The 12,469-nt window shown below is 42.0% G+C and overlaps 3 protein-coding genes across 4 annotated transcripts; all 3 read left to right on the forward strand.

Annotated features, from left to right (window-relative positions):
• Positions 1-476: 476 nt before the first annotated feature.
• On the forward strand, positions 477-4,901 carry LOC147186865 (kinesin-like protein KIF20A). The gene is made up of 18 exons (XM_086102186.1): positions 477-610; positions 730-822; positions 900-1,019; positions 1,382-1,520; positions 1,601-1,785; positions 1,877-1,964; positions 2,093-2,248; positions 2,330-2,441; positions 2,523-2,585; positions 2,728-2,874; positions 2,962-3,127; positions 3,220-3,396; positions 3,612-3,751; positions 3,829-3,994; positions 4,076-4,184; positions 4,284-4,354; positions 4,476-4,595; positions 4,689-4,901. The coding sequence occupies exons 1-18, from the start codon at positions 566-568 to the stop codon at positions 4,899-4,901; spliced, it is 2,310 nt and encodes a 769-aa protein (XP_085958312.1). The 5' UTR covers positions 477-565.
• A 965-nt stretch (positions 4,902-5,866) lies between these two features.
• On the forward strand, positions 5,867-8,697 carry rgs9bp (regulator of G protein signaling 9 binding protein). Of its 2 annotated transcripts, none has more exons than XM_086102070.1 (3): positions 5,867-6,408; positions 7,311-7,617; positions 7,821-8,697. In XM_086102070.1, exons 1-3 carry the CDS (start codon positions 6,304-6,306, stop codon positions 8,195-8,197), a joined length of 789 nt encoding a protein of 262 aa, XP_085958196.1. In that variant the 5' UTR covers positions 5,867-6,303; the 3' UTR covers positions 8,198-8,697. The 2 variants fall into 2 exon arrangements, with proteins under 2 accessions (XP_085958196.1, XP_085958195.1); XM_086102069.1 differs by having other exon boundaries at positions 5,868-6,495.
• Positions 8,698-8,969: 272 nt separating this feature from the next.
• Positions 8,970-11,990, forward strand: mcur1 (mitochondrial calcium uniporter regulator 1). The gene is made up of 9 exons (XM_086102035.1): positions 8,970-9,260; positions 9,693-9,800; positions 9,876-9,979; positions 10,226-10,327; positions 10,756-10,797; positions 10,897-10,968; positions 11,050-11,103; positions 11,201-11,315; positions 11,576-11,990. The coding sequence occupies exons 1-9, from the start codon at positions 9,017-9,019 to the stop codon at positions 11,629-11,631; spliced, it is 897 nt and encodes a 298-aa protein (XP_085958161.1). The 5' UTR covers positions 8,970-9,016; the 3' UTR covers positions 11,632-11,990.
• Positions 11,991-12,469: the final 479 nt, after the last annotated feature.

The raw sequence follows: 12,469 nt of genomic DNA on the forward strand, positions 1-12,469 counted from the left end.
TCTGAGTGTAAGAGCAATGGCTGTATATATTGTCCAAACAGTATTTTTAAAAATGGAGTGCAATTGTATTTTTTTTCCCGATATAGCATAGGATTGCTGTTTTGCCCTGGGTTGAAATTTCACAATAAACCTAAATAGCACTGGAGCCTTTATAGGTGAACCAAAACGTTCAGCACTTGCCCAAATGTTAAGAAATTGAACCCTTATGTAACTTTTTTTAAAAACGATATCACTGTGATGGAGTGGCTGAATCCTATCTTTGGAAAGGTATGTTTTATTGTATAATTTTTTTAATGGTGATGCTTGATTTAAAAAGTTGGGGAACTACTGATCAATATCATATCAGATTTCAACCAGAAAGGACCACATCATCTTTTATGCATCTCTATGCTGACCCGCAACGTCATCAAAGCGCAACGCTCCAAACTAATTGGCTGTTCTTTCACTTCACACCAGCTCTGAGTTAAACCTAATTGCCTGGCAAACTACCATAGAAGCTCTGTTGAACGCGCTTTGCTCGGATCTAAAATTTTAGGGAAGGATTTTGTGCGCCTTTTCAGCAACCATGCAGTCTGGTGACATGGATGTGGCTTTTATTTCGCCCCCACAGGTTCAACATACAATTCCTTCCGATTTTTGTCGTCAAACAACGTCCCATATGTCTTTCTCACGCCAGATTTGTCAAGCCCATTTCTGCTACGAATTGCATTCTTCTTTTTTTTTTTGCAGGAGGAGACAGCAGGAGGGGATCAGCAGACTATGAAAGTCTACCTTCGAGTAAGACCTTTCTCAAAGGAGGAGATCTCTGACAATGAGGATCAGGTGCTGTAGTCTTGCATTCGCCTGACCATTCATTAATCGCTGTTAATTTTTACACATGATTTATTTATTTGAATTAGGATTGTATAGTAATCGAAAACGACCAGATGGTGACGCTGCAGGCTCCAAAAGGTTCTGCCACCCTGAAGTGCAGCGAGAAGGGTATCGCCATGTCTGTACACAAATTCTCATTTTCAAGGGTCAGCAACTTTTAATTTTTTTCTCCCCCCCAACCTGCTCTAACTGATGTGACCCTAACAATTGCTTAACTCTCACTTTGCAAGCTTGCAAATGCCTGTACCAGTGGAGCTGTTTAAATATGTGCAGCTCAAATCAATGAAAATATAGTTGAAAAGTAAAATTGGAAAAACCATTTTCGTTAACGAAATAAAAGCAAAACGAACACGCTTTTTTTAAAAAAAAAACTGAAACGGCATTTCTCGTTAAAAAAAACTAACTATAATAGGGAAAATGTACATGAAAATATTTTATTTGCACTCTTTGATTTGTTCAATGGGGGCAGCTCTTGGTTTATAATTGCTCCAGACTTGCGTTTTTTTAGATTTTCGGACCAGAGACAACTCAGGCTGAGCTTTACGACCACACTGTCCAAAGCCAAATGTCGGATTTCTTGGATGGGGAGAATTCGCTGATCTTCAGCTATGGTGTCACCAATGCTGGGAAAACTTTTACAATCCAAGGTCAAAATGCAAATTGTTGAGGACTTTAATGAGGCCATTATTTTGTTCATGAGTGCCATTAAATTGTCTAATTCAATCAGGCACTTCAAAAGAACCAGGAATATTGCCTCGAGTGTTGGATGCCACCTTTGAGTACATCAGAGGGCGCCAGTATGAAGGCATGGACGTGAAGCCCTACCTCAGGAATGATACACGATATCTGGATGCTGAGCAAGTCAAACAGGAGAAAAGTGCTAAAGATGCCATTTTTGCATCATTCGGAGAGGTGAGATGATTGCCATGCAGTTAAGATAGACAGAATGGCTACATATTGGGAGAGTGTATATATTTTTTTTCTTTTCCGTTTCTGCCTGAAGGAATGTGAGCCCTTGAGACCCAGCAGCGGATCGGATCCCTTGCCCTGTTCTATTGCTTCCACTTCGCAGTCATCTGACTGTCAATCAGGTAACCCTCAGGAATATAATAGGCTATACCTAATGTTCCAATCCATGAGATCCAATCGATTTAAAAAGACTTTGACTTTTCATGACCTTAATTGCCATTATTTGACCTTCAATTTGATCCTCTGACAGGAGGAGGGAGCAGTCAGTTTGCTTTATGGGTGGCATTCTTTGAAATCTACAACGAGTACGTCTACGATCTCATTCAACCGTCTTTTTGCTCCAAGTCCAAGAAACGCGCCGCTCTTCGTGTTTGTGATGACGGTGCTGGCAACGCTTATGTTAAAGGTGCGAGGATGACCTCCAACCTCAGGACACCCAAAGAAGCAGTCTTTGTTTTTGTTGTTTCCTAATCATTTTCATGTTCAGATCTTCGATGGATCAACATCCAGAGTTTGTCCGAAGCCGGCAAACTGCTGCAATTTGGCAACAAAAACCGAAGTGCTGTAGCCACCAAGATGAACCAGTCCTCCAGCAGAAGGTAAACATCCACTCTTCCAATCACTCCTTCACATTTTTAATCATTTCACGTTCTTAAAAAAGCGACTAACTTTCCCCACAGCCACAGCATATTTACCATGAAACTGCTGAAGATGGATGGAAACAAAGCTCAAAGGATGTCAGAGTAAGTTTCAATGAATTATACTACTATAAATCTTTTCCAGCTCCCCTACAAAAGAAAAAAAACTTGATTGATCCGAAATGAAGTTGTGATCATAGCTAGTAGCAGCGATCGGCCATAACAAAACCAAATTTGCGGTCCTCAGGTTTTCTCTGTGCGACTTGGCTGGCTCCGAAAGATGCAACAAAACCAAAACCTTTGGCGAGAGGCTAAAAGAAGCGGGAAACATTAACAACTCGCTCCTCATCCTGGGGAAGTGCATCAACGCCCTGCGCAACAATCAGACCGAAAAGTACAATCCGTTGTTGTCCCGATGACCGTTGTCTTTGCAGCCCGCGGGGGCTCCTCGTGCAGTTCAACCGCTCTTTCGTCCAATCAGAATGAAGAACGCTTGCATCCCTTTTCGAGAGAGCAAGCTGACCAAGCTCTTCCAGGCTGTTTTCTGCGGCAAAGGAAGAGCTTCAATGATCGTCAACATGAGTCAGTGTGCTTCGACATATGATGAGACGCTCCATGTCATGAAGTTCTCTGCTGTCGCCAAACAGGTAAGTCTGGAAATGGCCGCCTTGGCGGCAGTGCCCTCGTCCACTTTTATCAAATGAATACAAATTGAGGGGTTATCGTATGTCATCTTCAGGTGCAGGTGATCCCGGACAAGTCCCTGGAATCTCTGTCCCAGTGTCTGGTGGGTCCCAATGGCAAATCTCTGGTGAGGAATGGAGTGATTGACAGGAAGGCCCTGGAAAGTTTTCTGTCCGAAGATGAGCTGCTGAATGAGGAAGACGACGCAGACATGTCCTTACTGACACAGAACGTAACTCGATTTTACATTCACGTCTAAATGGGTCTTGAGGTTTTTTTTTTTTTTTTTAACTCATTCAGTACCAGCCAATTCTGGACCAAGTCTGAAAAGACGTTTAAAAACGTCGTTGGGAGTGAATGAGTTAATGGTCAGATTTAGCATCTGGTATCGATTGTTCTTCTCTGTCAGCATGACAATTCTGAACTTACCCGAAAACTTTGCCCCAGGAGCTATTGGACACGATCGATAGCCTCCGAACAAAACTGCTGGCCGAGCGAAGACGAAACCTGGAGCAGGAGATGGAGATCCGCAAGGAAATGGGCGACGCCATGTTACAGCAGATCATGGAGAGCGAAGAACTCCGCAGGTTTCCAAGCGTTGCCGGGGGACGGTGGGATCATTTCGCAAAGGCGGCGGTGCGAGCGCGTGTCTTTGAACGTTTAGCCAACAGATTGAAGAGTTGAAGGAGAGCTACCAAGAAAAGATGGAGAACACTTTCGAGATGTATAAGGACGCTATCAAAGAGCACGCTTACAAGAGTGCCATGAGCAACCTCGAAGATGACTTTGTGCCTCTTGACGAGTTCACGGCAGAGCAGGAGAAAGTTGAGGTCGCGAGACACAGTCAATTGACGGCCATTTATATTGCGGATGAAGTGAATCGATCAAATCGGATTCTAACTTGTCTGCAGGCCCTCGAGCGACAGCTTTCGCAGTTGGCATCCCAGACCAAAGCGTGTACGGTCGCGACTGTGGACGCCTCATGTCAGTGTCAACCATCGACAGATTTTGAAGCTGCAGGTTTGTCTCCTTTTTTGCAGGCGTTGCATGTATTTAATGAAGACGTGAACAAAGACGCTTTAATCTCCTCAAAATAACCTTTTTGTTTCACCCCCACAGGGGAGGAATGTTTAAAACGCCTCCACAAGGAGAAAAGTGCCATAGAACAGATGTGTGAGGATAAGCAACAGGTACTCTCAATCTCAGTGTTTTGAGATTTACAGCATTTGCCTTTTTTGTCATCCGTGAAACATTGTCACCCTTGAGTTACAGCTTTGGTTCAGTCCTTTGCGTCAAACGTTTCACCCTTAGTTGATCTTGTCCTTGGAGAGACGACTGATCGACCTTGGCAAAACCCTTCAGACGGTTCGAGACGGCTTCCTGGAGAAATCGATTGAGCTCGAGGATCTCCAGGTGAAGACCCAAGAACAGGTAAGCTTGAAGAGGCACCGAACTTGGAGCGCATTTGTCACAATGATAAATAGAACAAAATGCTCAGACGATGGCTTTTATGTCTCTATTAAGATGAAATCAATGCAGGGAATTGTATCTCAGTCCTTGGAAAAGGACAAGGAAATTGCCTCCTTAAAGGCAGAGCTCGCCAAGCTCACTCCAAAGTCACCCGTGCCGGCCAAAACCAAGAAAGGCTTTCTCGCCAACATCAAGGAAGCGGTAAAGTCCCCTCATAAGACCAGAAGCCGGACCCTCAGGAAAGCTGCTGAAACTCCACGCCGCTGATCAGCACGTCCTCTTACTAAGTAGGATGGATTTTAGTGGAATTTTAAAATTCAGCAAAATGGAAAAAAAACCCCCAACTTTTCAACTTCAGGTATTGGATTTGGTGCCGGTCATTGTTTTTGTATTGATCTCTTTTATAGCCTTTATGTAATAAAATGATTGCTATTTTATCACAATACAGAGATTCTTGCTCGAGGTGTAAAATCACAGTTCACCTCTTTGTAGCAGTAGTTCAATGCTGTTTAGAGGGTTCAGTCTTTTTCTCCCCCCCCCCCCCCTCCCCCTCCATTTGATCATTCACGAAAGCTTATTAGACACGCATTCATAGACTGCAATAGCAACATCACGCCAGGGTAGTTTATGCTTGGTGCTCCTTCCTTTAAACCAAGATGGTCAAATGAGGGCGTCCATTATGCGCCGCCCGAGGGGGAAGTAAGCCACAAAAAGGAACTGCGTAAAACTTTCAGGTTTCCCAAGTGTAACCATATTCTCCATAATTGCAACAAAGCCAGATCCTGTGCAAAAAATCTTGTTAAAAAAATCTTAATTGAACAGAGTGAGGTATTCAATGCAGTAATGTTTGATAAGGCTTTTAAACAACCACTTATTGGTGTACTGGCTGTAGTAGTTCGCCTGTTTAATCAATGTTATGGCAATCTTGAGCTGTTTTAGATTACCGGTAAGTGGTAGATGCTTACAAATTTACTACCCCCTACCCCACTTGTAAATGTAAATTCCATTCGAAGAGACGCAAGTCAAATTTGTCCCAGAACAGCCTTTGTGTACTCAACTTCTTAGCACCTGTACACAAGAATGAGATTTTTAAATGTTTGTCTATTTTGGGTTGCATTATGTAAAATCACTCAATTTCAAGGTGAAACTAAGCCAATGTGTGGGTTTTTTTCCCTATCAAAATGGAGCCAATTTGAGCCGAACAGTGATGAGGCAGAAAGTGTCTTCCAAATCAAATGTTTTTTTTGTTGTTTTTTTTCTCCCTGGATACTGATAGGTTAGATGTAAAATTTAGTTTGTGTTAAACGTTGAAGCATATTGCCTTGGAGATGAGCGTCAGAGCTGCAGCCAGTTGAGGCAAGAGCGAAGCCTCCCCTTAGTGAAAGGACAGTTGTGGTGGGGACGGGCAGCTGCTCTTGTCTTCGCTCTCGGTGACAGTTAATGAGATTACCGCTGTTGGCTTTATCCTGCTTCGGGGCAAAGGGGTCAATCACAGGATTAGTAACTTGCTGAAGTTAGCCTCTTTCATGGTTCATCACTTTCTAATATTTTGTCAGTCTCCAAAGCGTACTTGCAGGTTGACAGATGACAGGAGTATTGAGCTGGAATATGGTGATGCATCGCTTCGGCTCTCCTGGACCTGAAGCCTGACTGGACTCTAAACCTGTGAATGACACGACTTGTGAGGGGAAACGGAGCATCCTGCGCGGTGAAGGGCGGCAAGCCAGGACAGAATTTTGTGCCCTGTTCTTGGCAAGTGATCCTCATGCCACTTGTAAGTAACAAAGTTGGAGATGATTGCACACTTGGCACAAATACGGCTTCGGTTGATGGCAAAGCTATGGTGGATACTTTAAATAAGGTAAGCTTAATTCTCCTAGTGAGATTTTATTCACTTTTTTTTTTTTAACTTTTGGATCACTTAGTAGGTGGACCAAACACAATATTTATGCAACATCTAGTATAACCACCAACTAAGAAATGCGGTTTTCCAAAGTTGTGGAACATTTCCTCTGATTCCTGTCTAAGTGGCAAATATAAGAACAACACAAGCGAGTTCATCCCTGTGGCTAAAACAGCACTCTCAATGAATAGGATTTCTTGCTTCGCTGCATCTTTGTGCTCATTCAAATATGTAGGTTGCAATGCATTTGGGCCTCAGTTGCGTGTTAATGTGTTCAGCTACACTTGCATTTTGACCAGTGACGTTTTTGCACTATGGATAATGGAATACTTTAAGGTCATGATGTTTTTTTTTTTTGTTTTGTTTTAGGATTTAAAGTATAGTATCACAAATGTGTTTTAACAAACCAATAAAATGGTTAAACATTCATACATGAAGGAAAGTCCAGATTGTCACTTTGCATTGGTACACTGAGAAGCTATAGAGAGGCATGTCATATATTAATTTTTAATATTTCTGTTTCGTCCTTTACCGCATTCCACTTTTGACCAAAATTGATATCAATATTGTGGTAATCGCTCTTCTTCAATGAGTGTTAAATTTAATATATCTGAATAAAAACTGAATATATTTGAATACGCAGGATTTTTCACAAAACATCTCATTAGATCCAATGAGTGTGAGCACCTTTTAGCCATCTGCATGTGTGTTGGGTTCTAATTGTTTACCTACTGAATGTAACCATTTCGTTATCATTGATTGACTTGGCACAGGTGGTGGCATGCTATCGACATCTAGCTTCATGTGTCGGCGGCTGCACTGACGGCTTGCAGCTGCGAGATGAGTTAAGGCAAACCAGAGAGAGGGCCCGCGAGTTGGCCACGACCGTCTGTCAACATCTCACCTTGCATCTTCGTGACAAGAGCCTCCCTGTGGAGCAGCGCAAAGAGATGGAGCTCCTTTGGGTGGCTTTATCGTCCAGCCTGGAGCTCCTCCACGTTGACATGTGCAAAGTTTACAACATGGGAGCAGTTTTCACTCTTGCCGAGTCTCCTAGTTTAGTGCAAACTGGCATGCAAGGTAAAAAAAAAAAAAAAAAAAACTTTTCACTGTGTATATTTTAGGTTAATTTGCAATTAATTTGGGTAATGGTAAACTCGTCTGCCTCGCAGCGAGATGTCCCATGTTAGAATCTTGATGCAGGCCTAAATAAAGCCGCTTGAGCCTTTATTTAATGTCCAGTTTAAGGTCCGTGTACTAGTCCGCTTTTTGTCCTCACGCAGGAGGGAGCAGTGAAATAGCTGCTCGAGCCCTCAGTCTACCAGATTTGAACCGGGCTCTGAACTCCAATCTCATCGATGGCTTTGAGAGCCAAGAGCGCAAGACCATGGAGCAGGAGATCAACCAAATTGACCACATGATTGAGGACATGGAAACAAAGGTGAACGTGTTGCGCTGGATGGTGGAGCCCAATGGGCCGCTGAATGCCGAACCGCTTGGCAGCGCTGACAGCGCCTCCCTGGCCCTGCTCTCTGTGGATGACGAGCAGCTTGCCCGACGCCAGCCTGCAGGCCGGCGCGTTCTCACTGTGGCACTCTTATTGTTGTGTGTTGTCATTTCGGTGGCAACCACTTTATCCATCTGTATTTTCTTCTTCTAATGAGTAAAAATTACATACACAGTTGACATTTTTTTTGGTCAAGGCCTGTGAACCTCAATAACAAAGGTGGATAGTGTAGCCAAAATTTCTACCTATATATATTGTTACTACCTACCTCTGACCATGCACTGTAAATGGAACTTTAGAGTATCAGCCCAATACGAAATAATGGATTTTTTTTTTGTATAGGTATATCCACTGAATGAATACGGCATCAGTGTAAAGCACATTGGGGATTCAACATGCCAGAGGATGTGCATAGTCACATTATTCACCTTTCTCACCAGTCCGTTTTTAGAAATAGGTAAAATCTCGGTTGCGTTACCCCAAGTACAGTAATTTGCTTAAAATATGTGATTTACTGCACCATTCTAAAACTGGAAAATGATCTACCCATCCTACCGCTGGCTACTTGGAGCTGCATATGCATCAAGTACCTGTTTGGCAAACTGGTAGGCATGAAATTGTGTTGGACAAATAAAGGAGATTAAACATCTTTATGGGGAGCCTGTGGTGTGAATTTTCTCATGACATAAAACATTAACTGGCCAACGCTGAGATACTGGATTAAATGTATGTCTGAAAATACAAGAAACAGGACTGACTTCAGTCACGCATTCCATTACAGCTAGAGACATTGGGAAAAAAATAGGGAAAACTAAAAGGCTAAGGAATGAAATTTAAAAGTCAAAAAGCTGTCGTGTTGAGATATTGGAATTTATTCTGAAAGGCACACCCGGATATACATAAGTGTTAAAGTTTGAAAGTCGGAAGTAGTTTCGTTCTTTCGTGGCAGAGTTTCAATTTTACGCTTCCACAATGGTACTCAAACAATGTCAGACGCGACTCAACGTTTTTGCTCTTAGTCACAGTGGAAAGCGCTTCAACCAAGCCACAAGTGCAGATAGAGCGAGCTTTTGCAGGAGTCTATCTTGGAAAATGTCATCTACGGAACCTAGTTGGCTACATTTCAAGTCCTCGGCAAGTTTCGTGAGTTCTTTATCTGACACTAACCGGGCGAGGCGGCAAGCTGGGCTCAGACTCGTGCACCTGTCAGGAAAAGGTGACGTACGTGTATTTACTTAGTTATCCATTGTTTCGAATAGTTGTAAAATGTGACCAAATATTTTACAGTGGAAGAATGACGTAACTGTGACTGTTGATTCTGTTTTTTTTCTTTTTAACTTTATTAGTACGAATTTACAGAATGTCCCGTTCGACAGGGGCGTTCATTCAGATTCGGGGGTGGGGCTACATACAGTGTGGGACATAATTGCAGTGTTTACCCCATGCTTAATTTCTAAGATTGTACAGTTACAAAGCGACATGCTTATTTTTTCCCACCTACATCTGAAGCAGCATTTACATAATGCATCATTAAATCTTAAAACTGGTGCACCTCACATCGCCTCAGAGCACCAAAAATATCATTCCAATCAAAGAGTCTTGTCAAGTCAGCAAAGGTTGAACCATAACTTGTCAACATTGCTTTTAGACAAGAGTTCTGACAGCCCCATTCAGTATGATGTGCAGCCTGATGTCCCGAAAGTCCGGAAGTTGTTCTTTGACACTCATGCGGTGGTTCACCTCCTTGAAGAGAACGGTGGGAGCCGTCACCACGGTTGTTTCACGATATTACTCTGCTTTATGAACTGACGCTGTAGGTTTCTTTGAACAGCCTTCACTCCTCAGCAAGCTGAAGCGCTAGTTAAGGTGCTCTTGAAGATGACAAACTCTACCATGGACACCATTTATAGTGACATGGTAACCAAAGTACAGCAGGTAAGTGTCTCATTTGTTTGTATAAACAATGCCGTAAGCCTCTTCGATTTGATGAATGCGACTGACAGTTTTCCAACCTTAGTGCGCTCTGTGCAATATTGTAATGCCTCTCAAAAAATAAAAGAAAATGCACGAAAAAAATCCTTGTAACAGCAAAGCCGTGAAAGATGAACCGTGTTATTGCGAGGGGATTACTGTATACAGTATCTGCACCGTAATTCCTTATGGATCGTGTCCCTTCTTTAGGAAATTATGATGCAACGTGTGATGTCTCAAATAGCGTCTTTAAAGAAGGACATGGTTATTCTGGAGAAAAGCGAGTTCTCCACGTTATTGGAAGAGAGTGAGGTAAGCATGTTGAAGTGTAGGCTATTACGGAGGTGCTTCAGTGTTACTCTGCATACTGACAGATTCACCTCTTCAGACCCCCACCCCCTCCCCATTATTTTCTGAAAAACTTTATTTCATTGTTTTCGTGCTCCGGCAAAGCCCTGTACAATAGATAAATATTGCTTTGCCAACATTTGTGCCATCTTGGTGCCGATTAACGACGTTATGTTCAAATGTGCTTCTTGTAATGCTTTGCTGCCATCTTGTGCCACATTTGCGGCAAAGCCTTTGTCGGCATCCTGAGAATTTAATATTCTGATTATGTAATATACAATCGCTACACCAGAGAGGCAAAAAAAATTAAAAACACCTCTATACTATCCTGCCACAAACTGCAAACAAATCATATGACTGATGAAAGATTTGACAGCATATTCACATTTCAGAAATTGAAGATCCAGCTCTGGCAACTGAAGGAGCAACTAGCTGTAAGTCAGAAAATGTTGCAATGATTTACTCAAATTTTGATTCCAATATAAATATATAATTGATATTTTGCATTCACTGTATCTCTTGCTGCCTTTTAGGACGTCATGAATAAAGTACGCTCAGAGACATTTTTGGACATGAATTTAGAAAAGAGCCGCATGAAAGAACTGGTAATCCCAACAATCTTGATCATTTTTGCTGAAAACGGAAGTTACTTAAAAGACATCATCCTCATCATTTTTTTTTTGCAGAAAGCAGGCCATGAGAGGAAGCTTCTAGAAACACGGACAGAAATTTTGGAAATGGTTTGTGCCTATAACAGTATCATATTTGTCACTACAAAGTCATCTTCCTACCTATGATTGGGACCCAGTATTTTTCTTTTTGTTTTTTTTTCCTCAGACTGCCGAGCAAGATCGTCATCTGACTAAGACCAACATGAAAATTGACACTGAAGTGGCGGGTTTGAAAACCATGTTCGAGTCGCATAAATTGGACACTATAAAATACCTTGCAGGTAGAACATGGCATTCAACATATTGACAAATAAATCCTTTTCTTTTCACATTATTAAGCTATTAAATATCTCATTGCAATCTCCGAGGTACAGTGCCACGGTTAAAGTCACGAAACACTTGATTTAATTTCATACTTGATGGGTGGACAGACACTCAAGAGTCGACATTGGAAGTTGACTGCATATACTGTACATCCTGTTTATACAGTACCTGTACTTATTTCTTGAATAAATTCATACTTTTTCCCCCCCTTCTCTAGGTTCAGTGTTCACTTGTCTCACCGTGGTCTTAGGTTTCTATCGTATCTGGATGTAAGGAGCACTCTCAGGGAGTGATGTACTGTAACTCCTCTATATTCATATTCGGCTCATTCAGACAAAATCTCTGTGATCTCTGACCATATTCTGATGGACTCTCAAGTCGAGCACAATACAAGGATGCAGCAGATGTCTTCCAGGAATGTTTACCAGCATGACAACCTAGTCAAGAAATGGCCAAAGGCTGTTCTATGGAGTGGGAAAAATAAACACTGTCTTTTACTTTTGTATGAAATACGACTTGTGTATTTGTGGTGGTTGAGCTACACTTCAACTTGATTGAATGTTGACAAATGTGTCTTGTTTCAACTGTCACGTGTGTTGTTAAACTAATAAAATCAATTGTTGATGTCTCAAGCAGTTTTATTTGAATGACACTGTGTCCTCTGTTTACAATGTAATTTTGTTTGTATGAATGCAACATAAGGTGATTTTTTTAAAATTGTGGTACATTTTCAAAACTGCTCAGTCAAAAATAACCCTATTTGGCTTCTTGTGTCCTAAAAAAAAGGGCTTATTTTGTATAAAACAACCCAGAAAGTTGGGGCAACCTAACTCAAGTAGTAGGACACTTCCATTTTTGGAGGAGGGGGGGACTCAGCAGTTTTAAAAGTGTCCTATGTCTGAATGCGTTGCAGTTTCTCGCTAAAAACGTGCAGGAAATAAATGGCACACGAAACTCATTCATAAATCAGGGTACCAAACAAATGCAGCATCTTGGGTCAAACTTTGGCTTAGCCTCGACAATTCAAGCCCCCAAAACTGTCAGTCATTTGCAAGTTCAACAACTGCATTGCTGGGCTTTTGGGCCCGTCTGACGTCAAATAAGCCAATTA

The sequence above is a fragment of the Hippocampus guttulatus genome, chromosome 21, assembly GCF_054856545.1.
Source record: "Hippocampus guttulatus isolate MCC_2025c chromosome 21, RoL_Hgut_1.0, whole genome shotgun sequence".
NCBI lineage: Eukaryota > Metazoa > Chordata > Actinopteri > Syngnathiformes > Syngnathidae > Hippocampus > Hippocampus guttulatus.